This window comes from Lissotriton helveticus, chromosome 5_1 (genome assembly GCF_964261635.1).
Source record: "Lissotriton helveticus chromosome 5_1, aLisHel1.1, whole genome shotgun sequence".
Taxonomy (NCBI): Eukaryota; Metazoa; Chordata; class Amphibia; order Caudata; family Salamandridae; genus Lissotriton; species Lissotriton helveticus.
Window position 1 is genome coordinate 1,393,489,828 of NC_136065.1, and position 27,700 is coordinate 1,393,517,527.

Genomic DNA, 27,700 nt, shown 5'->3' on the forward strand with positions numbered 1-27,700 from the left:
CACTACACTCCCGTTGACAAAGGGGAGTAATGCCTTCAGTGCTAGGCGAATCGCCCGCAGCTCCAACATGTTGATATGGAGCCGGGACTCCGCCGGAGACCAGATGCCTCTGATCTCCGCCTCTCCCAAGTGGCCTCCCCAGCCCTGGAGGGACGCGTCCGTCACAACTACGTGCTCCGGTTGGGGAAGGGAGAGGGATCTGCCTCTGACCCAATCGCGGTCCGTAAGCCACTACTGCAACTGTCTCGCAGTGCCCTCCGAGATCAGGACATGGTCGGATAGGTCGCCCTGATGCTGGGCCCACTGAAACTTCAGGTCCCACTGCAGAGCCCGCATCCGCCACCTGGCGTGATGCACCAGAAGGATGCAGGAGGCCATCAGCCCCAGAAGCCGCAGCGTCAACCTGACCGAGACCCGGGATAACGGCTGAAAGATGGGAATAAGAGCCTGAATATCCCGGACCCGCTGTTCGGGTGGATAAACCCGAAACCGCGCCGAGTCTAGAATCGCTCTGATGAAGAGGAGCTTCTGAGAGGGACACAGGTGTGATTTCGGCACGTTGATGGAAAACCCCAGCTCGTGCAGGAGGTCTGCCGTCATCTGAAGGTGGTGGACGACTGTCTGGGGCGAGCCCGCCTTCAACAACCAGTCGTCGAGGTAGGGGAAGACTGAAACCCCTAACCGGCGCAGATGAGCTGCGACCACCGCCATCACTTTCGTGAACACCCGTGGGGCGCTGGTAAGGCCGAATGGGAGCACGATAAACTGAAAGTGCTCGTGGCCTACCGTGAACCGTAGGTAACGCCGGTGGGCCGGCAGGACGGGGATGTGAAAACACGCATCCTGCAAGTCCAACTATACCATCCAGTCTAGCGGGTCTAGAGCAGCAAAGACCTGAGCCAAAGTCAACATCTTGAACTTCTCCTTCCGGAGGAAGCCGTTGATGTTCCGTAGATCCAAGATAGGACGCAGGCCCCCCTTGTCCTTCTTGGGTACCAGAAAGTAGTGGGAATAGCAACCACACCCTACTTCTGGCCCAGGAACGCGCTCGATGGCCCCCTTGGCCAAGAGGGCCGTAACTTCCTCCTGCAGAAGTGTCAAGTGGTCCCCCGACACACGGTGGTTCTGCGGTGGCATGGCTGGAGGAGTGGTCTCGAAGGGGAGGGAGTAGCCCCTTCGGACGAGCTGCAGCACCCACCTGTCCGATGTGATAGTGCGCCAGCGGGAGTGGTGATGGCGAACCCTGCCACCCACTGGCGTCACATGGGCCTGAAAGCTCGGACTAGGAGGGTTTGGAGGCTGCTGCGGGGGGAGGTGTGGCCTGACCTCGCCGCTGTCCCCGACCGCCACCACGGCGGAATCCACGGCCGCCACCGCGTTGAGAAGTGTTCTGCGGTGCGTGGCTGGCAGCACGTGTGGGACCGCCCCTTCCGTGGCCACGAAAGGAGCGAAACGAACCCGTTTGCTGGCGCTGGGTCGAGAGACCCAAGGACTTGGCCGTGACCCTGGAGTCCTTGAAGCGCTCAAGCGCGTTGTCCGCTTTGTCGCCAAACAGGCGACTGCCATCGAACGGCATGTCCATCAAGGCATTTTGGACATCCGTCGAAAAATTGGCGGATCTCAGCCAGGCGTGGCGACGAATCGCCACCGTCGTGGACATCGCTCTGCCCAGCGAGTCGGTCGTATCAAGACCACACCTGATGGAATACCTCGCCGCGTCTCGGCCTTCAACCATAGCCTGGCCGAGCTTGTCCCGTACCTCCTGCGGGCATTGCGGCAGACACTCCGCGACCGTATGCCACAGAGAGTGGGTGTAGCGGCCCAAGAGGCATGCGGTGTTGCAAGACCGCAGTCCCAGACTCAGGGACGAGAAGACCTTTTTGCCATACTGGTCGTACCTCTTAGATTCCCGGTCGGGCGGGGCCGACGGGAACGCGGATTGGGAAGTTGAGGCCTGGATCACCAGACTCTCAGGGGTGGGATGGGTGGACAGGAACTTAGGGTCGTCCGAACACAGACGGTGGCGCCTGGCAACGTTCCTATCAACAGGCGAACCTGAAGCGGGCCTGGACCACGTGCCCAACAGAACGTCCGTCAAGGCTTCATTAACCGGCAGCAGAGGCTCCTGTGGGCATGACTGCGGTTTGAAGACCTCGGTGAGGATGTTAGGCTTCACTTTTGCGACGGGGAGCTCAAGGCGCAAGGCCTTGGCAGCCCTCATCAGCACCACAGAATAAGCAGCCCCAGCCTCCGACGCCACAGTGGGAGGCGAGAAAAAACCAGGGTTAGGAGAGTCGTCCAGACCACTGGCATCACCCAAGTCACCTGTCCAGTCCACGTCGTACTGACACTCGCGTGACAGAGGGTCCTCAGACCCCTCTCAACCTTCTCCATAATCTTCATCATCACCATATTCGGATTCAACGATGTAGACCGGCTCCCCGGGGTCAATGGGCCCCATCGGCGCCGGACTCGGCGTCGGACGACGCCGGTCTGACTCCGCGTCCGGAGTAGGAGAGGGAATGGGGGTGGCGACGCCCAGAGCCGGCGACGGAGTCGCGGCGCCGCGCGGAGGCGGCACCATGGGTTGCCCCGATGGAATCGGCGCCGGAGAGGCCGGTGGACCAGCCGGCGTCGACCCTGAAGGGCCCAGCGGCGCCGGGGCCGGAGCCGCCGGCGGCGTCGGGGCCGGAGCACCCGACGGCGTCGGGGCAGGAGCACCCGACGGCGTCGGGGCAGGAGCACCCGAACCGCTCGGACCCCCAGACGGGGCCACGGGGCCCGCAGGCGCCGTAGGCCCCGCCGGAGGAGACAGCGCCCTCATGGCAATGAGGAACTCCTCTATCTCCTCGCGCGACGCGCCTTGCCCAGGGACCGACGGGTATGGAGCAGGCGGCGTCGGCGACCCACGTGGGGCCGCGGGGGTGGGGCCACCCGAACCCCCGGCCGCATCGCGCGAGCGTCGGGGGGAGTCGGGGGTGCGATGACGACGCCCCGACTTCTTGTGTTTCTTACCTGAGGAACCGGAGGAATGGTGTCGACTTCCGGAGCGCTCATGGCGGCTCCGCGACCGTTCTCTCGACCGCTCCCTCGACCTCCGACCGGACCGGGACCGCTCTCGACGCGGGGCCGACACCCGGAGCTCGAGCAGCTTGCGGGACCGCTCCCGTCTAGCCTTACTCGTTAAGGCCCGGCAGTCGACGCAGGCCTCCACGTCGTGGTCCCGGCCCAGACACCGGAGGCAGAGTCGATGGTGGTCGGTGACCGACATCGTGCGGTCACACCCGTCACAATTCTTGAAACCGGGCATCCTACCGGCACCTAAGAAGTAGATATTAATCAAAAAACTTTGGTCAAAAGACCGGAGTACTGCTCTTCGGATCTGCGCTAACTGGCGCGGAAAAAAGAAGAACTGACGTCAGCGCGCGGAGGCGGCGTCTATATACTCCAGCGACGTCATCACGGCGCACGACGCCGACGACGGACGCGGAGCCGCAGGGGACGCCTGCAGACGACGCCTACCGACGCGCAGGGGTACTGCTACGCAAAAGTTTCCGGATCCAGACTGACGCCTGGGGATATTCTAAGGTAAGGAATCTAATACTAACCTGTTTGTTTCAGATGTATACTGTGCAACTTATTGTGTATTAACTGTGTATTGTATTTTTACCTCTGACCTCATAAAGAGTGCAGAGGGGTTGAGTTTAGATTAAACACATATATATATTTGATATATACCTTGTGTGGTGTCCTTTGTTTTGCTATTCAAGGGATTATATATGGTAATACAACTTGCTTAACTCGCCTAGTGAAGTCTTAGCCTGAAGACTGCTTGTTCATGCTACCACTAGGATAGCTTTCTATAAGGTAGACTTTACAACCATCATCAATAAGGGTCGAATAGAGTGGAGCAAGGTGCCCACTAGAATTAGTGGACATCATATGCCAGGCTAACTTTTCACAGGTATAAAGAGTAAGGTAGCACATAGAGAGAGATTTCTGAGAGGAGATCACAGCTGCATCTGAGATGTAGAATGTCCACCTAAGCCTGCTAAGGTATGGGGTTCACTGCTAATCTAAGAGATCTTTGTTATATAATTATTTCGCTTCTGTAGGGAGGTTAGGCTAATCTGTCGTATAATATGACAGGGCTGATCATACTATATGGTTTCCTGACTATGCTGATTGTATTTTCAATACGGATTGTATTTTTTAAAGTGCTGCCCCCCCGCCAGTACTTTAAAAAATGCAAAAATAAAACAGGTTTAAAATCCGTTTTATTTAGCTTGGGGCAGGGCCAGGGTTATGATCGGCTGGAGGTTAATGGTGGGCTCTACCTACACTGTGCATGCGGTTTCCTGCTGGCAGTCCCCAGCTGCATTGCTGAGGCTGGAGAGAGCAGGCACAGACTCTCAGTCTGTCCTGGATTGCACATCATCGGCGCTCAGGCCAATCCTGAAGCTGCTCTCATGTGAAAGCAGCTTCAGGAGTGTCCGCAGGACAGTCTGAGAGCCTCTGCATGCCTGCAGCTGCGGAGAGGAGCGGAAGAGCACAATGCCATCCTGGAGAGCAGCAGGTAAGTTTTCTTTTTATGGCATTCGTTGTACCCCTCCCCCTCCCCTCCCCACCTATTGTGTACATTTTTTTAACTCCGTTACCTCCCGTTACCCCCTCCGGCCCTCGCCATGCCTCTTTCCTCCAATTCCAGCCACTCCTGTGTATTTTTGTTAGACATTTGTTTTCTGACTGCGGCATGTTAATTGCATTCTAGAGCACAATACTTTCAATAAACATTTCAAACTTCCTTTATGTCTCTTTTATATCTTATTGTGGACGAGTTCGGGTGTGAGAGAGAAAGGCAATGTCCTGTTACTATGATCCCTGAGAGGTTAGGGAGTGTTGTTTTCACGGACACTAAGGAGGACTTGATCCACAGAGTCTCAAAGATTATGGGATTAGAGACCCAAGAGGCAGCTGGACCTTACTGAATGAAGAGCCAGGTTGGTGGAGGAGAGAACTCACTTCCCAAATGTCTTCCACCAGTTTGGACTTCATATCTGGGGGAGTAGTCAGAAAAGTATCATGGTTAGATCTGCTCATGGACACCTGCACAAATAAACTTTCAGGCAAAGGGTGCTGAAACAGTTATGCGGTACAGGGAAATAGCATCTCACTATCTGCCTCTTGACTAGTGGGTCAGAGCATGGTTTTGTCCATGCCCTCAACAAAGGAGCTGTTAGTGCATCATTAAAAGCTAGAGGGGGCTTAGAGCTGTGCCCGCTCTCTAGCTGGAGGACTTCCATCAATACATTGCCTTGACATCCAAGGTGAGGAGCTGGAGGACAAGGACTTCAGACACCCTATTCACGACCATGGCGTAGTAAGCGGATTTATCAATGGCTGGGACAAGGGGTGAGAGAAGATCTATATCAGGCAGTATCGAGTCCATTGGATTCCTGCAAATCATTGTATCAACTGTCCACATTATAGGTGTTAGAAACGGGTAGCGTGGTGCAGAGCGGGTAGGCCAAACTCCAGAGGAAATGTGTAAAGCATCTGCGCAGCTCACTAAGAGGCGACACACCAGGCATACCTCAAAAAGAGACTCCACACCAGGTTGCATGAAAAATAACTTGTGTATTATACCAAATACAGTAGGATGCAATCATGGTGGTCAACACAGAACCAACTGGCACCAGGTAGTCGTTTACAGAGGGGGACTATTTACAGGGCAGGGCCAATCGGGCCACTGCCAGAATCATCACCAGGCATAAACAGGGTAAAAGAAAGTCAGGAGTAATATAGGTGTACCATATTCGGATGGCACGTCATACATGACCTTAGGCATGGGACACATTAGTATGAGGCATAAACTGAGACCCTCCTATCTCGTCCTTAGGCGTAAACATCAGCATGACATTATATCCACAGAGCCTCATAACAGCTTATTAGGCATGAAACACTAAGCATAAACATTAGCAGGTCAGTAGGCCTCCAATCAAGTTTAGAATTCGGCATAACATAGGCCTTCGGTACCATTGGGGCATAGACATCAACAATGTGCACCCTAGGAAAAAGCATTAGGCACACTAGCATAACCATAGGTATGAACACATTTGTATCAATCACTTTAGGCAGTAGGCCTGGAATGAAACCCTTAGGTCCGGCATGAGGCGAAATTACATTGCCGTGAGGCTTAAAAGGCATGAACCACCTTATGCATCATATTCGCATACGTCCCACTAAGCACAAAATCCATAAGGCCTATCCTTGGAAAACCATATCCGGACATTAGGCATAACATTGGGCATCACCATACTCCGCTGGGGCCTACACCATGAGCCTATATTACATCCTGCATTAGGGGGGAAGGCATAAGCATGCAGCATCTCACATGAGGCATGCAGGCGTGAAACACAATTCGCATGGGGGCAATACTGTCATTAGGCATTAATCACAATGTGCATAGATCAGCCTCACTGCATTGGACATCAGCATAAACCATGGCAGCAATGCAATAAGCAAAAAGGCGTTAGCGTTGACACATTAGCCTTAATACACTAGGATCACCACATTAGCGTAAAGGCACTACCAATGTGCTTTTGGAGCCCCAATCCAGGACTCCTGACGGAAAAGTTGCCCCAACGTTGAAGCTGCCGCAACCTGCGGTGCAGCTGGGTTCAGTAAACCAGGCAAGGAGGCACGGGTCGGTTGGAAAAATGTCTCCCTCGGTGCAGCTGCCCATTGCCAGGCAGGGCAGTTGTACAGGAAACCACTGCGGCACTTCTGGTGCCCCTCCAGGCACCCGCGATGCTCCCAGGAGCCCCCACTCACCAGGCTCCTCTCACGCGGCTCCATTCTCTCCCCTCCTGGGACCCCGGGACTTCAATCGGGAGCCCGCGAGGCTCCGGAAGACGTCTCCTTTCCATGGGCTCAGCAGGCGGGGCTCTTCACTACTCACGGGAGCCCCGCCAACTTCAGCAGCTTCTCTTCCTGCAGAGGAATAAACCGCCGGGTGGGCTCCCGCTCTGGTTTTAAAATACGCAAAGGCTCGGGACTCCCACCAGCTCACGGAGCCCCGCCTTACTTCCGGGTCGCTCCTTCTACTTCCAGGTCGCCACGGGCTGCGTGGCGGCCCTAAGTTAATCCCCAGGTTGCAGTTGGCGAAAGCGTGGGGTAGGCTTGCGCTTAGTTTTAAATAATTTCAGAGGCGCCAAAACTGCAGGGTGGGCTCCCGCTGTTTTTTAAATATTCAGGAACGCAGCACACAAGCGGGGTGGGCACCTGCGACAGGCTGCAAATGCCCCCGGCCCGCATGGGCTCCCAGTCGGGCCGCTTGGCCCGAAGGCGCAGCGGAATCCGACGGAGGAGTGAGCGACCTCATGGCCACGAGGAAGGCTTCAATCTCCCCCGGCGTTGCGTTCTGCCCAGGGACTGGCGGGTATGGAGCAGGCTGTGACGCCTGCGGCTCCAGCGGAGCCGCATGGGCAGTGTCACCCAAACCCCCGGCCGCGTCGCGGGACCGTCGGAGGGGGAGTCGGAAGAGCAATGTCGCCTCATCGACTTCTTGTGCCTCTTACCTGAGGACTTGGAGCTCGAGGCGTGGTGTCGATCCTCCGAGCCGTGATGACTTGGGCCCCGCGACCGGTCCCTCAACCTCCTTCCGGACCGGGACCTCTAACGGCGCGGGGCCGACTGACGGAGCTCGAGGTGCTTGCGGGACTGCTCCTGCCTAGCCTTCGACGTCAAGGCCCGGCAGTCGGGGCACGACTTGTCATCGTGGTCGGGCCCCAGGCAATGAAGACATCGGCGATGGGGGTCAGTAACCGACATCAGTCGGTTGCAGTCGACGCAGGGCTTGAACCTGGGCATCCCTACCGGCACCGTCGGAGTCGTTCGACTTCGAAAAATGATCAAAAGAGATCAAAAAGTTTAGTCAAAAAGTGACTAAAGGTACCACTGTTCCCGGATCGGCGCATGCTGGCGCGGAAAAAATAGGATCTGACCTCAGCGCGCGAGGGCGGAGTCTAAGTACTCCGGTGACATCATCCCGGCGCCAACGACGCCGACGACGGACACGGAGCCGCAGACGACACCTACCGACGCGCAAGGGTATTGCTACACAAAAGTTTCCAGATCCAGTCTGATGCCTGGGGGTATTCTAAGGTAAGGAATCTAATACTAACCTGTTTCTTTCAGATAAACCTGCGTACACCATTGCGCAGTATTTAACATTTGCATTTCAAATACATCAACATGACATGTTTTTTCCCACAAATGCGAAACATTCAGGGAAAAAGGGCCAAGTCCAACAATAGGTCTTAGGGAACTTCTCATCAGCTTCTTAATCGTTCAAGTCCATGCTGAAAGGGGAGTGCAAAGTGTGCATTCCCCCTTATGGAAGTGGCAGATAAGTGGGGTAAGTGGCACCTCAGCAGTAGAGGGTAGGACTTTGACCGATGTTGAGACTACGCCAAATCCGATTCGGAGAGCACTATACGTATTTCCTTGTGCAGTATCAATGAATTAGGCACCGGCATCCAAGTTCTAGGAACCGATTTGGATAGTGGGGTTGGAGCAAGAAGTGTTGTGAAGGGCCCGGAAGGTCCAACTAGTACGGAGGAAGAACCTGCCAGCAGTACCCCAGAAAGAAAGCTTTTTGTCTCCTTAGGGCCCAGAGGCAAACCAGAGGGAGTCAGCAACGCTCAGAAGAGTCAGAGCATGACCTAGCAGATTTCTTTGATCTGTTTTGGAGTGGTGGATGGCCCAGAAGCTCGGCTTCAAAGTCAACTGCATTTCCGGTAGTGAGATCGAGAGCCATAGTGCGGCACCTGCGTTTTTTGAGGTGAACGCAAGAGGAGGCCTGGCCATGCTTATATCTTTTTTATGCTTCTTCTTGGACTTCTTTGGCGATTTAGATCTCAACGAAGACTAGCCTCTGAAATGGCTTCATAGGTTCCTGAAGCAAGAGCTGGACCAAACTTTTCACTTCAACAGCAACTTTGACTAGTCTTGGCGCAGAGTTGTTCTTGTGTTTCGCGAAGTAGAGTTTTACCTCATGGCCCCGAAAAGCCTTCAGGCTCATCGACATGCAATCACTACAGGCCTTAGAGTCGTGAGGAGAATTTGTCAAAGACATTTTTAGCAACTGTCCTGTCATTTGAGGAGGTAATGCTCCTTTAATGTGAATTTACCTTAAAAAATGGAAGAGAAGAGGCGTTCGGCAATACAGGAACAATTGGTTTAATTAAACGCAGTGACTAGGAGATCAGGCAACAGGGTCCGGGTCTGAAGACTGTCTGGTTTCGGCTGTCATTTTATACATTACATGAAGCATCATAAACTAATCTGTACAATCTTTTGGAGACAGAAATATGGGCCTAGTCACAGGGCCATAAATCTGGTTGTTTGATAAGAACCACATGTGGGTCCAAACCTTGCATGGACACTATTTGGGGCCAGTGGGTAAATGTCCAGCATGAGGAGTGTGTGATCACTGCAGGTAGTGTGCATGCTGTGTTTTGATTGGCTGAGTGTACCTAATGTAGTGTGGCATATGACTTTATAGTCTTTTTGAACGAGCGCCCCTCCGGCCAAACATGTTTTATTGGCACCAATCTGCAAAGAACTTTGTGGTGTTGCTATCTATCTGTGCGATCTGAGTTTTCATGTTTGCATGTTTGTATAAGGCTTACGTGTCACCCCAACTGTGAATTGTCAATCAGTTGCTTAAGGCCTAGGTCGCAGAGCCTTCCTGACCACGCAATTCTGGCACAGGGTTGCTGGTGAGGTCATATCAGATAGATTTGACACAATGATGCAACTTTGTTGTTATACATACATATAATATAGCGTACATCAACAACATATTTTTATTTATTAACAGTGACATTCCATTGCACACAGTAAATTTCAGACATCATTTTTGAGGTAAGTGTCTCTGAGAGATGAGAGAGGGATCCGGATCCCACATCACTTCCAGAGCACAACAGCCTGAGTGCGGAGCCGCAAGCCACCACCTACCGGCATGCACAGGAACTGCTGAAAAGATTCCTGATCCAGTCTGAAGCCTGGGGAATATTAAAAAACTGAAGAATATGCTGCTGGAAGTCTCTATCAGAAGTGCTTCACTTTTACTGAATGTATTTACTTGTTGACCAAGCTTAGTTGAGAAACTCGATCCATCCCATAGAGCGTTATTTTCCCTGAATTTGCACAGAGAAAAGCACTAGCATCATTATGTCATTCACCAAGATTTTGCACACACCTAATAGATTCCCCATGTGAGTAACTTGGCCTTTCTTGTCCACATGATAAAGAAGCTCAAGAAGAATAAGTCTTCCTTGATCTTTACTGAGACCTGTTTGTTGTCTTTAGAGACATGGAATACTCTGGGATGGTCTATGGCCTGTTTCCTAAATGTACACCTTCGGAACATGTCTTCCTTCAGTAGATGGAGAGTATGCCCTTGCTACTGCTGAGCTCGCACTACCCTCTCCTCTTTGTGACCCTGACCCATAAATATTTCTCTACCCACTTGGAATCCAGCTCTCCTAGGGCAGTTGGTTCCGGGGGGATTGGGGAGATGCCAGCACACGGATAATCTCTTCTGTATTTCAGAGCATCAACCCTGAGGCTTTCTTCCTCTACAGAGCCTTGTGCTATGTTGCATTCACCAGAGTCAGTTGAACTTTTAATAAATGTATGCCCACATGCATCAAGGGTTTTTGCATTCGCAAACGGTGCGAATCGCAAAATTTGGCAGTTTGCGAATGCAAATCCCTTTTTTGGGATGCATTAACCTTTTGCTTTTTTCGCAATTTAAGAAATCGCAATTTATTGGCGATTTCTTAAATTGCGATGGCATTTAAGAAATCGCAATTTTGCGATTTCTTAAATGCAATGCATAATTTTTTTTAAATTGCGAAATCGCAAATTGGAAGTGGTAAATTACCATGAAGTTAACCTTCATGGTAATTTTTGAAAACTTTCAAAAATGCACAAAAGTGCATTTTTGAAAGTTTCATTTTAAACACACACATGCCCTTTGGGCATGTGTGTGTGAAAAAAGCACTTTAAGGTACATTTCAGGGGTGCAGGGGGGGGTCCATTGGACCCCCCCCCTGCACCCTTGAAATTGCATTCTCATTTTGCGATTCCTCAATTGCAAATCGCAAAATGATAATGCCTTCACATTCAGAGGCCCATAGGAATCAATGGAAAGGGATTCCTTAATTGCGATTCGCAAATTGTGAATCGCAATTAAGGAAAATGAAGGAATCGCAAAAAAATGGTGATTTTTTAATGCATAGCCGTTTGCGAATTCTTAATTGCGATTCCCTAATTTTCGCAATTAAGAATTCGCAAACGGGAACATTGATGCATGTGGCCGGTAGTCCTCCGGCGATAGGAGCACCCGGCGAGATCACAATAATGTGTGCCTCGTACGTTCATTATGAGCTGCCGGTCAACAGTCTTGGTTCCAACAACGAAATGCGGTCTGGAGGCCTGGGCTTAACCAGAGCTCACTGTAACTGCAGCTATCATGAAGCTTGGCAAGCCACACCCCCTTTGATTATGATGCTGAGTAGAGGTGTGAGTTCTATTCTCACCATCCAACTGTGCATCTTACTGCTCATGCTACTGTCTGGATTGCTCTGCTCTGTGCACTATCCTTTGTATTTGTGAAATAATTATGGACATTTACATCTCTCGACTTTTTATTTTTCATTAGCGATTATTACAAGAAGATGATCATTAAAAATGTGAATTTTCACTAATCAGAATTCTGCGACTAAATATCCTAAAAAAAGCATACATTTGGTTTACCTCTTCGCGAAGTCTTGCTTCATCCATACTTTTCTTCTCTATTACATTTTTATAGCCTTCAGCTCTTTCCTCATATTGTGCTGTTGAATATTCCAGCTCTATTTTGAGCTTATTCACCTATAATGAACCAAAACAACAAGTTACTTACCTTCATTATTGCTCTTTCTGGTGCTAATCTATGTATACACAGATTAGAATAATCACCTTGGGCCAGACTGGATCCTAAAACTTTCCAAGGAATGTTCCCATGCGCTGGTAGGTGGTATAGTGCAGCTCTGTGATGACTTGGTTCCGTCTTGGAAGTTTTGGAGCAGAACCTCCTATAAGTGGAAACCCTGAGCGATGCTACCAGTTTCTTTCTTGACTTTTTGTCCCATCAGATGCAGAGCACAAAACATTCAGAGGTACCAATGTGCAGATCTCTAATTTAAAATCTTTTTAGATGCTAAAAAGAGGGCATTGCACTAGAAATGACAGGGTGGTGTGGAACCTGTTGTCACTGAAGGTAAGTAGCATGTTAGTCTGGTAGGTACTTCAAACCTCAGATTCCTCACATGTAGAATATATACCAAAGCAGTACATCTCCAAGGTGGAGGGTCTGTGGAGTTGACTCAAACCAAAATGTCCTGTGGGACCGAACGGGCAAAACGCCCCTCCTGTTGGGCCTGACTGTCAAGGCAGCAGTGCTTCATGAACGTATGCACTGAAACCTACGTCACAGCCTGACAGATGTCAAGAAAAGGCACTCTGCATGCCAACGCAGTAGTAGCAGCCTGAGGTCTGATGAAATGAGCCCTCTGTCCATCTGGGGCTGCTTCTTTGCTAATGTGTAACAGGTCTTAACGCAGAGTACTATCTACCTGGACAAGGTTATTTTCTGCACCACCTTACCTTTCTTAGCCCCAGAGAACCTTAGAAAGAACTGGTCTTTGGTGCAATTGACGTAAAAGCTCAAAACTCTTTTTCGGTTTAGCTGATGGAGTCCCTTCTCCTCATTCAACAGGTGAGGCATAGCAAGGAACGTTGAGAGGGTGATGGATTACCCAACAAGAAAAGAAGTAATGACTTTTGACAAAACTGTCTTCCTGGTCACCAACACTAGTTTCTCTGGAAAATGATGATTTAACAACAGTTGCACCAAGAAGGCCTGAAGCTCACTCAGGTGGCGGGCTGAAGTCACTAGGGCAAAGAAAACAGTTTTCAGACTAACCAGACACAATAAGCAGCTGTGCATCGACTTGAAGGAAGAGTAAATACGGAAAGTAAGGACAACATTGAGATCCTTACCATCTGGCATCACAAAGGGTTTGGGGGAATAAATGTCACAAAAGGTGATTCAAATAAACATGGTTGGTTTGGAAAATGCAAAATAAGACTAGAGGATGGCAAATGGCTTTTAATGGTTCCCACTACAATTCTGTGCTTGGCGAAGTCTAAACAACAATAAAATGTCTAGCCTGCAACAGGTCTGTGTTACGGGCTTCACACCAGGCACAAATTTGTCCCGGTGTCCTGACGAAACAGATTTTGCAGAGGGGGCCACCTAGCAAGGATAACATACACTATCTCAGGAGGAAGACTGAACACAGTCAACTGCCACCGCTCAATCTCCCTTCATGAGGCATAAATTGCATGGGACTGGGTGCAGGACCCTGCCCTGCTGCTATGACATAAAATCCTCCTGAAAGGATAGAATGATCAGGGGACAGATGTTCATGCCCACAAGTGCTGCATAGCACACTCTTCTGGCCCAGACCGGAACCAATAGGACTAGGACCTGGTTATTCCTAATCTTCTTCAGAACTCGGGGCAGGAAATGTAGCAGCATTAAGGCATACAGATGTTCCGTGCTCCACTATAGCCTAAATGCATCTCCTAGAGAGAGCCTTCTTTGGAACTCCAGCGTGCAAACGTTTTGACATCGCCATTCTCGACTGGCAAAAATATCTGGTTCTCCCCATTACTGGAAGATTCCCTGTGCTACTTATGAATGTAGTTTCCATTTATGATCCACCAGGTGCTATTAGCTGAGGTTGTTCGCCCTGGTGGTCAAAGCTACCACCAGGTTGTTCACAAGCAGCGACAGTCACTGAGGGACCAGCCAACTTGCCACAGATCCCAGGGCCCCACTCCGAACCTGCTCACCACATGACTATGATGTTGTCCCTGAGAACTTGCACCAGCCTCCCCTTGATGGACCGCAAGAATGCCTTCAGCACCAGGAAGCTGGCCAGCAATTAGAGCAGACTGAGGTGGAGTCGGATTTCTGCCCGAGACCAGAGTCTACTGATCTTCTCCTCTCCCAGAAACCCAGCCCAGTAGTGACATATCTGTCACCATCATCAACCCTGGGTGGGAATGGGAGAGGAGTCTGACGCTGAAGATGCTGCCACCACAAAGTCAGTTCCAGTGGCCGACGACACCTGGATGGAATCAAACAGGTTCCCTTGGTACTGAGCCCCCTGAAGACTTCAGATCCCACAGCAGCATTTGTCCCACTTGGCATAGTCGACAAGCAAGATGCTGGAGGACAGTAAACCATGACCACACAGAGCCACTCCCACTGAGATCCAGGACAGAGGCTGAAACATTGGGATCAAAGCTCAAATGTCCTAGTCTCCCTCTAATAGAGGGAAGACCCAGAACAGTACTATATCCAGGATGACTCCTATAAAAGGAAAACTTTGCAGAGGAGTCCAGGGTGACTTCAGCACAATCATCATGATACCCTTGGTACTGAGCCCCCTGAAGACTTCAGATCCCACAGCAGCATTTGTCCCACTTGGCATAGTCGACAAGCAGGATAGTGGAGGCCAGTAAGCCATGACCACACAGAGCCACTCCCACTGAGATCCAAGACCGAGGATGAAACATTGGGATCAAAGCTCAAATGTCCTAGTCTACCTGTAATAGAGGGAAGACCCAGAACAGTACTATTACCAGGATGACTCTATGAAAGGAAGACTTTGCAGAGGAGTCCAGGGTGACTTCAGCACAATCATCATGAATCTGAGAGATGTAAGAAGGATTTCCATTGTTTAGATGGTCTACAAATAACTGTGGCAAGCCCTCCTGCAGAAGCCAGTCGTCGAGGTAGGGGAAAACCACTATCCCTGACCTCCAAATATGTGCTGCAAGCACTGCCATTACTTTGGTGAACACCTGATGGGCAATGGTAAGGCTGAAGGGGAGCTCAGTAAATTGGAAATGCTCCTGGTCTACCCTGGGCCACATGTAACATAAAGGAGTTCATTGCACAAGGAAATAGTGGGAAAAACATGAAGTCCCAACTTCTGAAGTCAAAGCCCTTTCTATGGCCTCTTTAGACTTGAGGGACTGCACTTCCTGCAGTAAAACAGGAGCTCAGGTGCATCAGGACCAATTGAGGAATTGGCTCCTTCGTGGATCAGATGTGAGATTGAATGTCACGCTGACACCCTCATGACTTCTCTGAAGCTAGAGAAGTGAGATGGGGATGAGTCCTGTTTGGCCTTCTTGTACTTCCTCTTTCACTTCAATTTGGGCTAACTAGAAACTTCAACCACCAAAAGGACTTGTCGCAGGGACAAAATCCAGAGCTTGAGCTACCCCATGCTCTCAACTTTGAATGGGAGTGAGACTTGAACATTATCTTCCAATGTTCTGTGATGTACAGTTTTGCTTCTCAACTTTGGGCTCATGAGGGAAATTCCTCACACAACTTGGAGTCGTGTCCTGATCACTAACACAAAAGTCATACTTTGTGGGGGTCTGGCACAGACATTTATTTGTGACAGTCCCTGCATGGGTTAAATCTTGCTGTCTTGGAAGGGGCACAGCTCCATTGCACACTGGTTTGAATTTACTGAAGAAAGAAATGCAGACCAAATTTAGTCTAATGATGAGGAAAAGAAAGACGAGAGGTACAGGTACAGGTTGGAAAGTACAGAAAATAAAAATATGTTTCCACAGCCCAGGGGTGGCACTTGTATGCCATCTACCAGCATCTGGGAAAATTGCTTCAAAAGTTCAGGGATAGAGTCTGACACCTGGGGATAATTATACAGGGGAAGAGGGATACATTCCTAAACATACTGTGTATAAATATACAAAAAAAAGATATTAATAAGTTACTTGTCTCCAACATTGTTTGTCTAGCAATATATTTCAGATGTCCAGTGTGCTGTGAATGTCCTTACAAACTTTAGCAAGAATCCCAAAGATCATTACTTCCATCATTATGAGTTGCTTATAATCAATGATGAGCTATGTAGGAATTGTACCTCATTTGACAAGGACTTCAGCACCCTTGTAAGTCCCTGGTAAATGGCACATATGGTACACAGGGCATGGGTACTAACGAGGGTCCATATGAGCTGCAGCATTTATGATGACACTCAAAGGGACCCACAAAAAGACTGCATGCACATTACCATTGCAGGATGCATGAAATGGTGCAAATCATTCTGAAAACACGATATGGCACACTCACTATGTGCCATGCCCGTGTACACTGCTTATATTATATGTAAGGCACCCCTACAACAGGCCTTATAGCCCTAAGCCAGGGTCCATTATAGCGCATGTGAGGGAACATCTGCATGAGTAGATGCGTTCCTGTAGGACAAGTTACTTACCTTAATTAACGCCTTATATGGTAGGATCATGCTGTGGCCGCAGATTTTGATTTGATTTATATTCATACAGTGCATACAAATGCCCAGTGGTGTCTTGGTGCTGCACCCATGCAGATCAGAAAAACAAAGAGAAAATCAGGAAATTAATCTTGCCTAAACTGCCAGATTTTTAAGGACTTCCGAAAACTGATAAGAGAGGTAGCCTGTTTTACTTCCAGTGGCAGGCATTTCCATTTTTTTTTTTTAAAACCTTTATTTCTCGTTTTAAGAAAGGAAGACACAGAAAGAGAGAGAGAAAGAAAGAAGAAGAAGATCAATCAGCGACAATCCCGCACATCTCCTCACACAGGAGGCAATCGTAGTGGCTTGGATGCAGGGCGTTACTGGCAATAGAGCGCACAGCATGCAGATCAAAGGGCCAGAACTGGAGGTCTCAAGGCAGTCCCGGCAATGTCCGAAGAGAGAGGTGTAAAGCAAAAGACATGGCAGTGAAGGACAGTCATATGGTAGGCTGTCCACAACAAATATCGTAGCCTATTGCGTAAGACTTATGTCCGCTGCCGATGCCATGAGATGTGTCGCATGGTAACAACGAACAAGGAACAAACCCCCTCCCTCCCTCCCCCCTCCCCCAGTGGTGGTGACAGCACTCATATCAGCAGGCAAACCAAGAACAACACTCAGACTTGAAATAGGTGGAGGGCTCGAAACGCGGCCAGACAGACAGCGGACGGGAGTCCCTGGAGAGGAAGCGCACCAAGGGTCCTCAGCGAAACATAAAGTTCTTGAAGTTACCCAGGAAGATGTCCGCCACCCGTTCCATGCTCAGCAGTTTCCATAACCTCGCGTGCCACAGGGAGATCGCCGGTGCCTCTCATTTCTTCCATGCTGCTGCCAAGGTGAGTTTAGCAGCACCGACACACAACCATAGAATCCGTTTGTCCGCTCGGGTCTGGTATTCGAGCGCCGGGTCTCGAAGACCCAGTAGGACATGAGCCATGGAGTCAGCGATTGGATACCTTAGAATTTCCTTGACATGGGACAGAATCTCCTCCCAGTATGGGCGGATGACCGGGCAGTCCCACCAAATGTGGCGGAAGTCCCCGAGAAGGCCGCAGCCCCTCCAGCACCTGTCAGAGGTGGCTGGGAAGATGCGATGCAAGCAGACGGGATGCAGATACCAATCCATGAGGGTCTTAAGGGGGGGCCTCCCTGAGCTCCACGGAGTGATTATGCACAGTGATGTCCCGCCACAAACTCGACCACTTAGCATCTGAGATGTCCCTTCCAAGGAGGTCCTCCCAAGTGCTCATGTAACGGGTGCGAGGCGCCACTGCGGAAGTGAGCAGGAGGTTGTAGAGGAAGGAGATGACTCCTTTCATAGAGGAGGTGCGCAAGAGGAAGGCCTCAAAGACGGAGGGGGGTCTCGTGGACGCGGCATTGACCGCAGGGGACGTCGCCCAGTGGAGCAATTGGACATGGCGGAAGCGCTCGGACCGAGGCACTCCGTAGTCCCGCATACAATTGTCAAAGGTGAGAGTAGCGTGGCCATGAAACAGATGTGTAAGAGCGCAACAGCCACCCTCCTGCTAGACGTCAAAGGGTCCTTCATGCAGCGCCGGTGGGAAGGCCGGGTTAAAGTGTAGTGGAGTAAAGGGAGAGGGGAACGTAGTCCAGCGGTCATCACCCGTCACCGTGTCCCAAACCTTTAGAGTAGTGCTAGTGGGTGTACTAATGTAAGCATTCCTGGGCCTGTCGTGTTTGGGTTTCCATGCCAGATCCCAAATCGATCGACCCGCTACACATCTGTCCATGTGCAACCAGTGCTTCTCCGAGAGTTGTTGGGACCACTCCACCAATACCCGCAATTGCGCGGCCTTATAGTATAAGTGCATATCAGGGAGGCCCAATCCTCCTTCTTTCCGGGGCCGGTGAAGAGTGCCAACGGAGAAGCGTGCGAGTCCTCCTTGCCAGACAAACCGTAGCATCTGGGTTTTAAGATGGCCGAAGAAGTCAGCCTCAAGCGGTATAGGGAGTGCCTGGAAAAGATATAAGAATTTGGGGAGAAGAACCATTTTAAGGGCATGGATTCTACCCAGCCACGAGATGTACTTCGTCTTCCAGCGCTCCAGATCCGCACGAGTCTGTGCCAGCAGCGGGGGAAAGTTTGCGGTGTACAGCTGCCCAATCGAGGGAGTCAGCCGGACCCCGAGGTACAGGATGGATCGAGAGGCCCACGACAAGGGCGTGAGGGGCCGTAGCCGATCCACCTCCGCTTTGGAAAGCGTGAGGTTAAGAATAAAGGACTTATCATAATTAACTTTGAAGCCGGCCACGCCCTCGAAGCTCAGCAAAACTTGCTGGACATGCGGGAGGGAACGGGCTGGGTCCTCAATAGAGAGGAGGACGACATCCGCAAATAAGGTGATCTTATGCTGCTCCCCGGAGAAGGGAAGGCCCCGTATCCCTTCGTGTTCACGTATTGCGAGTGCCAGCGGTTCGATACTCAGGGTGAAAAGCAAGGGGGAGAGGGGACAGCCCTGCCTGGTGCCCCTCAAGTGTGAGAAAAAGGCCGAAAGGTGTCCATTCACTGCAACTATTGAGCGAGGGCCGCTGTAATTCGCTCTCACCATCGAGATGAATTTAGCTGAAAAGCCGAAAGCCTCCAAGGTGCGAAATGAAAAGCCCCAGTCCACTTGATCAAAGGCCTTTTCGGCATCAAGGCCCACCAGGATCACCGGAATCCAGAACCTGTGAGCCTTCTCAATCAGATGGATGATTCTCCTTGTGTTATCATGGGTCTGGCACCCCTTAATAAAGCCAGATTGATCGGGGTAAATGAGAGCCGGCATCAGGTCCTGGAGCCTCCCTGCTATGATGGAGGAATACAGTTTACCGTCGATGTTGAGGAGGGCTATCGGCCGGTAGGAGGAGCATTTGGATGGGTCCTTCCCCAGTTTGGGAATAACGGAGATCACGGCTTCGGCCATTGAGCCCGTTGTTTCCCCAGTGTCCGCCATGGCGTTAAAAAGGGAGACCAGAAAGTCGCTCACCTCAGACGCAAAGGTCTGATAGAAGAGTGCGGTATAGCCATCTGGCCCAGGAACCTTGTGGGGCTTCAAGTTGTTAATAGCAGCTAGAACTTCTTCTCTAGTGAACGGGGCTTCCAACAATCCATTCCACTCCGCGGAGACTCGGGGCAGCGGAAGCTCCCTCAAGTAATTCCGCTGGGCTCCAGGATCAGAGGGCTCCCCCCTGTAGAGAGCCTCGTAGAAACGGCCGAAGAGATCGGCCTTGGCTTCATCTCGATGGTGCAGGGTCCCCGCTGTGTCCAGAATCCCTCCCACATATTCCCGCTCTTGCTTGTCTCGGAGCTGGCGAGCCAAATGTCTCCCCACCTTGTTCCCCTGAGCATAGGAGAGGCGTCGAAGTTTCAATAGAGTGAACTCCGCTCTGTTATTGTAGTGGGCTCTAAGCTTCCCCCTGACCGCCGTTAATGGGCGAATGGTCAGCCTAGAAGGGTTCTGTTTATGTTTCTGTTCAAGAATGGAGAGTTCACTCTCCAGTTCCTCACGCTCTTTACGGCGCAGCCTGTTAAGTTGGGCATTAAGGGCCAAGCAAGTACCTCTTGTGGAAGCCTTAAAGGCATCCTAGGTGGTAAACACCGACGTGTCAGATACGGGATTAAGATCGAAAAATTCTCGTATGGTCTTGCGCAGTTCTTTACACGAGGTGTCATCCCGGACAAGCGAGGCCGGGAAATACCATTTGCGGAGGCCATCCCCCCTTGCTGACCAATGTAGGCCTAGTACTAGCAAGCTATGGTCAGAGACCGAGAGCGGGAACATACGGGTGTCGCGGACATCTCCTCTAAGGGACTGGCTTAAAAAAATGTGGTCCAGGCGGGAGTAGGTGTGGTGGACATGGGAGAAGAAGGTGTAATCTCGAGAGGGGGGATGGAAAGAGCGCCACCCGTCCACCAGCCCCAGGTCAACCACCCGTCATTGAGTTTTAGCGGAAAACACCCCAGTGTCCGATCTCTGACTGTGGGAGCTATCCACTTTCTTGCACCAAACCAGGTTAAAATCACCGAACACAAACAGGGCACCCTCCATAAAGTCATCCGCCCTCCGCAGCAGGTCCTGTAAAAAGCTATTCTGGCCCACATTCGGAGCATACACCACCACAAAGGTGCACATTCTGTCAAACAACAACCCTTTGACCATCAGCCAACGCCCATCCTTATCGCTGCGCACACCCAAGGGCTGAAAGTGAAGAGTAGATCGGAAGAGAAGGGCTACGCCCCTATGCTTCGTGGTGGCCGATGATCTATAGATAATGGGGAAGGTTTTATGTTTGAGGCGCAACTCGTCCTTGCGCGCTAGGTGAGTCTCCAGGAGGCCCACCACATCTAAATGATGGTCTTGCACATATTTCCAGATTTTCTGACGCTTTTGCGGGGAGTTCATACCTTTCACGTTCCACGTACCTACATTAAGTAACATGGCGTAGGTAGACCTCCCCCCTCGCTGCGCGCACCTCGCCAAAAACCCCCACCAACTCCCCTCCACGAGGCAGCCCAGAGTCGTGGCATGGTATCGTTCTCCTACAACAGACAGCAGTCCAACAACAGGCATCCATCCACACGCATCCAACTAGGTCACCACCACCGTCCCCCTATTCCCCAACATCCCCTCCTCCCACAGGAGCCCACCCAAACCCCATCTCTCCCCCTGGTCCCCGAAAACCCCTCACAGAACAACAGAACAGAGTGAAACAGTGGGGAGAGGCAAGGGGAAAGCCCCCCAAACAGATCAAAGGAATTGACAGTTCCATACCATGAATAGGTTCGGGCCTCCGTAGGGAAAGGGGGCCCGGGGGATAGTCAGTGATCCCCCAGTGGGCCGTACCGGGGTGTCTTCCCAATAAGTACATAAGTACCCACGGTACCTGATCCGAAGGTGTCCCTTCGACACAAACCATTCATTCGACCAAAGTTCAGGCCGCTCTGGAGCTGTCCTGCGATGAAGCTACTGTGACCGTGGTCACGGATGCGACTGCAGCCCCCTGCTCTTGAAGACTAGCCGCGGGATCCAGCCTCCTCAACGCGGTCGCATTGCCTACTCGGCGCCAGGAGGGAGAGCGCCTTCTCCGCCTCGATGGGGAGCCCCCCCTCTCGGGGAGGGGGCCGCGTTGTCCAGTCCCAGGAGATCCTTGGCGGCCTGCAGGGATCGAAGCTGCACCAATCTGTTTTGCCATCTGAAGATGAGTCTGAAGGGATGGCCCCAGGAGTAGGCCACATTTTGGTCGCGCAGGAAGGAGGTAACTGGTCGAAATTTGCGTCGTTTCTGAAGAGTCGAAGCTGCTAAGTTCTGAAAGAGCTGGGGGTGGTGATCCCGAAATTGCAGCGTGGGGAGCCCCCGTGCCTTCTTAAGTATGCGTTCTTTCAACTGAAAGTCATGGACACAAACGAGGATGTCAGGGGGGGAGCTCCACCGCTTCTAGGCAGGCCCACTCTATGGACTCTATCCATGCGGATTTCGTGAAGATCTTCCTCACCCATAATCTGCAGAAAAAGGGCCTCCACGTAGCCCCGCAGGTCTCCAGCCTCCCCATCCCAGGGCACCGCTCGAATACGGATATTATTCTGGCGGGATCTATTTTCCAGGTCCTCCGCATGTGCCTGGAGATCTAAGTTCTGTTCCGTGAGGCGGATCACATCTTGTTGGAGCTGGTGCACCTCGTCAGCGACCCCTAAGTCATGCTCCTCCAACGTGGCCACCCGTTCTCCAATGTCATCCACATCCCTCCTCACCTCCCGGAGGTCCGAGGCGAGCTGGGAGCGGAGCTCCGAGATATCCTCTTTTATGGCCGAAAACAGCTCCAGCATGAAAGCTTTGGTGGCAGGTGCTTCATCATCCCTTGACTTGGGCGAGGTGCTTGTGCCAGGCGACGCCGGCTGCTGAGAGCACCTCGGAGGGGCGTCCTTGCCCGGCTTTCCTTTACGCGCTTGGTTGGTCATGGCCTCTGCTCGTTGGGCCCACTACTCCAGAGGGCGTTAGGCAATAACAGCCCCGTCCAACAGACCCGGTGGAGGCCACTCCGAAGCGGTGTCAGGTGCGTAGTCCCAGGCAACTCCAGACAGGGAGCGGGGCAGGAAATCCCAGGTGGCGAACTCCGTGCGAAACCGCCAGACAAGGGCGCAATGGAGGAGGCCCCACCACTCAGTTTCGCTGCCCTAGTTGGAGTGCAGGCGTCTGTGCCAGGAGCAGGGGCGAATACAGGCGTTCCAACGTTGGTCGGCCAGTGAATCAATAAACCGTCCGACGGACTCACCACCCCTCCAGTGAGGCGCCCGTCTCCGAGCACGTGGCAGGCCCCAGCCAGCGATCCCCGCTCCAAAGAACAACTCTAGGCTACAGATGCCCAGTTCGCCCGGTGGGTGGTGCAGGATCAAAGTCTCCGCAGGGCGGACAGGCAGTGGGGTGGACCACCTCACACGCGTCGGTCTCAGCACTGGTCACTCTCCGTATCACGGCCTCTCCCCTCACACAAAGTTGATCAGGTAAGCCGGAGGGGGGGATCGTGCCGAGATGTTATACCCCGCAAGTCACTGGTGCCCTTCCCTGTAGGCGAAGCTCGGGGTTGTATGCGGGGGACCACGATTGTGCCCAGCCCCTTTACCAGCAGGGCTCACCTTCAGGCCCAGCAGTCCACGGAGTATCCCACTTCTCGCTGGCGAATTGGTGGTGCCCGTTGCTCTATGCCACTTCCCAAGCGGCCTGCAGGTACGGTATGAAGAGCCCACTGTGGGAGCCAGGAACCAGTCCGGTCCGGTAGTTCCGCACCGGGCGTCTGTGGTAGCCGCAGGCCCGTGATCCCCGGGCTCGATTTTCACGTTTGTGGGTCCCGCGACTCAAGGCTCTCACTGGGCCCAGGGTGCTGTTTAAGCAGCGCCGGGGGAATACGCTGTCCCGGTGTGGCACGCAGTCGGTTCCGGGTCGGGCACAGGAAGGAAGGCTGGGCACCCAGCTCGGTGAGCCCAGACGGCCGCCGTTTGCTAGTAATGCAGGCTGGGGATCCCCGGGCTACATTTTCGCGCCTCCGGGCCTCAGGGCAATCACCACGCCTCTCGCTGCTCACCTCGCACACCAAGCGCGGAGGATCCGCTGTTCCGCCGGCAGAGGCCGGCGCCCCGAGGGCGTCTGGGGTCCGTCGCCAGCCGGCCGGGAGCAGTTAAGCAGGTCGCAGTCTCCGATGGACACAGCACAGGGCACCCCCGTCTGGAGCACCGCGCGAGGTCTGCACCGGCTCCGGAGTCGCTGTACGGCCGTCCTCCTCTGCCGAAGGTGCTCTGGGAGTCCCCGTTTCCAGCACCGGGGATCCGGGGATAAGAAGCAGCAGGGGGTTGTCGGATCCCGACAGCCCAGGCGAGTGCTACACAAGGCTTAGCAAGGTTCGGCGCCGGAGGGACTTGAAACACGTCCTACTCCGCCGCCATCTTGGCCACGCCCCCCGCAATTCCAGTTTTGAGTTATACAGAGGATGCTACTCCTGCGCCCCAGGTAATCAGTCTGTGCTTGAGGACTGTTAAATCTTTAGCAGAGCTAGAATGTAAGGACCTGCCTGGTACAGACCATCTGAATTTGTCTTTGAGAAACCCTGAGCCAAGGGCTGATGAGGCTGAGACAAATCTGGGAACATTTCATCAACATTTGCACTGCTGCGTTTGGCAGGATCTGTAATCTATTAAGTGATTTTTTGGGGTAGAATATGATGAAGCCCATATCAGTAGTCTTTTCTGGATAATGCAAGTGCAATGACTACGGTTTTAAGCAAGTTAAAGGGAGGAAATGGGGCAATTCTCTTTACCATTTGGAGAGTAAAAAAGGCACTGGAAGCAATTTTGTTTACCTGCTCTTTGTATGTCAGCCAGTCATCAAGCATACCTCTGAGGTTCTTAACCTGCAGTACCGGATTAGGGAGAGAGATTCCATACCTTTGAATTTCCCATGTGTCAGACTGGATACTGGAGATTTTATTTCCGACCAATAACATTAGATAGGTGGCGTCAGTCGTCTCTGCATGACGTCATCAGTGTCGTATCCACCGTTGTGACGTCCATGTCACCTATATAGGTGCCACCTCAGTGCATTGAAATCAGTTACTTTCCACGACCTTCTATGCCAGGAGCACGGAGCAGAGAAGAGCACTGATATTGGTGTGTTTCTGAACAACTAGGGCCCTGAAAAGGAACAGCCCTGACCCTAAAAATCTGTCGGCAGAGTGGGAAGGAGGGGTGGGTCTGTAGGAAATCTGCAGCTAGATCCTGTCTCTCCCAGATAAGGCGTTAGAGAAGGTAAGTAACTTGTCCATCTGATAGACATCTAGCCGCAGATTGCTTACCTTTGAATAGATACCCAAGCAATGCCATCTCCGGAGGAGGGACTGCAGGACAAGTTTAGACAAAGAAGTCCTGCAGGACAGAGTGGCCTAAAAGGCTGTCTCTGCAGACATGACTGTCAAGTCAGTAGAGCTTGTTGAATGTGTGCAGTGATGCCCACATTGCTGCCTGACAAATGTTGAAGACTTGGGCCTAGATGTATCAAGCCGTTTGTGAATTGCAAAGGCCGAAATTCGCAGAATTTCGGCCTTTGCGAATCGTAAACGGTCTATTTGCATGTTTTGGCATGCATCAAAATTTCGCAAATTAAGGAATCACAAAAAATTGCGATTCCTTATTTTGCCATAGCATTTAAGGAATCGCAATTTTACGATTCCTTAATTGCTATGTATGTAGCATTTTTCAATTGCGAATTTTGATTAAGAAATCACAAATTACCACCAACTTGTAGTTGATGTTAATTTGCGAATTCTTTTAAAAATGCATAATTTGGCATTTTTGAAGGTGGCATGTGACGCACACACATGCACATAGGGCATGTATGTGCCCCACATGCACACACATGTACATTTCAGGGATGCAGCAGGGTGTCCTTGAGACACCCCTGCACCCTTGAAATTAATCTCACTGTGCGATTAGCAAATTGCGATTCGCTAATTGAGATTAATTTGACTATCATTCCTATGGGCCTCCTGGCCCATAGGAATGAATGGGAAATTATCCTTCAATTGCGAATTCGCAAATTGCGAATTCGCAAATAAGGAAGACTAAGAAATCGCAAAAAAATAGCGATTTTTTACATACATTCCATTTTAGGATTTCTAAATAGCGATTCCTTAAAAATCGCTATTTAGAGATCGCTAAATAGAATCTTGATACATCTGCCCCTTGGACTCTACGTTGCAATGCCGTGGTAGCTGCCTTTCCTCTAGTAGAATGAGTCCTTAAGCTTTCAAGAGACTGCTTTTTGACCAGAGCATAGCAAATTTTGATGCAAAGGACAACCCAGCGAGAGATCAGCCTTTTCTGCACCGTACGAAATTAACTCCCAAGTACCCCACGAAGAGTTGGTTGTCCACCCAGACTTTTTTTCTGGTCAAGGTAGAGCAACAACACTCTTCTGGGTCCAGATGGTGGAGTTGCTCCTCTACTTTAGAGGGATGCAGAGGGGAATAGAAAATGGTCAGGGTGACAGATTGTCGGATGTAAAATGGGGTTACCACTTTTGGTAAGAAACAGGCCCTAAGAGGAAGTACCAACTCTTCAGAGACGATGATCAGGAAAGGAGGCTTGTATGACAGAGCTTGCAATTACCTCACCCTCCTGAGAGATAATATTGCCACTAAAAAGGCAGATGTTTTATTATTATTATTATTCCTGGTAGCAGAGCAAAAACCACAAGGTTACACAGCATGGCATTATTTGGTACATATAACTGCGTATCGTGAAGGTCTTACATTCATGTCCATGCATACATTTTACAGTATGATATTCGTACAGGATACACCCATCAACAAGTTCATTGCTTATCATCATTGACATTTAGCTTACTTTCCACATCATTGCCACACCACCCCTTAAGCCTAATCAAGCCTAATCTATACACTGTGGTATATGTTCAATCCTCATCTTTTGTGGACCTAAGGTATTGCACTAAAGGTTCCCAGAAATCTCTAAGTCTAGAGGCCTGCGGTAGGTCATCTGCGTATATTTCTATTGTCTCTTTGCAGTAAGTCATATCTGAGACCCAATCTGTGTATCTAGGTGGGAGCTTACTACCCCATCTTAGTGTGATATAGCGTTTGGCTAGTAATAACGGCACAGCCATTAGCTTTTATCTCCTAACCTGCCAAAACTTGTCGATTCCTAACAGACAGCCTAGCAGAGCCTTTTGGTATCTGCTCAGACAGCATGGTCGTAAGAGTACTGGTAAATCCTGCCAATATAATTGGAGCTAGAAGCATTCCCAAGCCATGTATAGAAATCGGCATTATAAGCGCTGCATCTGTGGCAATTGTCATCTGGTCTCAGTTCGTAATAATTCTAATTTTGCCGGAGTATAATATATTTGATGTAGAAATTTCAAATGAATAATGCACAGATTGCAATTTGATGTTAGTAACTGCATTTGTGTACAACCCTAGTCCCAGTCTTTTATGTCTATAAGGTTTTCGACTGCCTCCTCCCACCTCTGGAGCGATCCCTTCCGGGCTTGACTCTGTTCTCCCTGTGACGCATTATACAAGCGTGTTACCAGGCATTGGCGTGTGGGTGCTGTTAACAGGATTTGTAGTGCCATGTATAGAAATAGACCTCGGCACTCTGATCTGTTCATTAATTAATTTGCGGAAAGTTATCCAGTTCTACGCTACTCAATTTAAACAAGAAGCAATGAATAGTTTGCTGTTTAATTTAATTTAATAACTAAAAAAGACACAAATATGGCAATGTTCTCAATACATTTAGTTCAAAAGCAAAAATTACAAAGACGCGGTGTTATAGGGATGGAGGGCATAATACAGTAGGCCTCCTGTAGAGCGGTGGATTGGCAGCCGACACGTGTTTCGTTATAAAGTGTTAGGTATTAGTCTAGGTTCCCGCAGTCCTGTCTCAATCTTCATGCACATTCTTGGTCACATGTCTGGTAGGAGCCTACAAAGGGGAGTGTCTGAGCTGAAAGCAATGCTTGTTATCTACAGAGTTAAGCTCACCCGGAGGATCTTGTTCTTGTAGTTTCCAGTGCCTCCGTGTCTTCGTGTGGATCGTTGTTTTGCTTGGGACCCCTTCATTTCCTGCCTGCTCTTGGTTCGGGTCAGGCTGCATGTTGGACCACCTGCGGTAAAAATCGGAG

The 27,700-nt window shown here is 50.9% G+C and overlaps 1 protein-coding gene across 12 annotated transcripts in view; it reads right to left on the reverse strand.

Moving 5' to 3' along the window:
- Window positions 1–27,700, reverse strand: part of SYCP1 (synaptonemal complex protein 1) — a 6,803,167-nt gene that overhangs the window by 1,583,216 nt on the left and 5,192,251 nt on the right. For 11 of the 12 annotated variants that reach the window (XM_078644363.1, XM_078644366.1, XM_078644361.1 and 8 more), the window contains one exon: window positions 11,830–11,946. The exons of the other annotated variant lie outside the window; for it this stretch is intronic. In XM_078644363.1, the coding sequence (XP_078500489.1) occupies window positions 11,830–11,946 (117 nt within the window). The remainder of the gene's footprint in view (window positions 1–11,829; window positions 11,947–27,700) is intronic. 12 annotated transcript variants of the gene reach the window in all.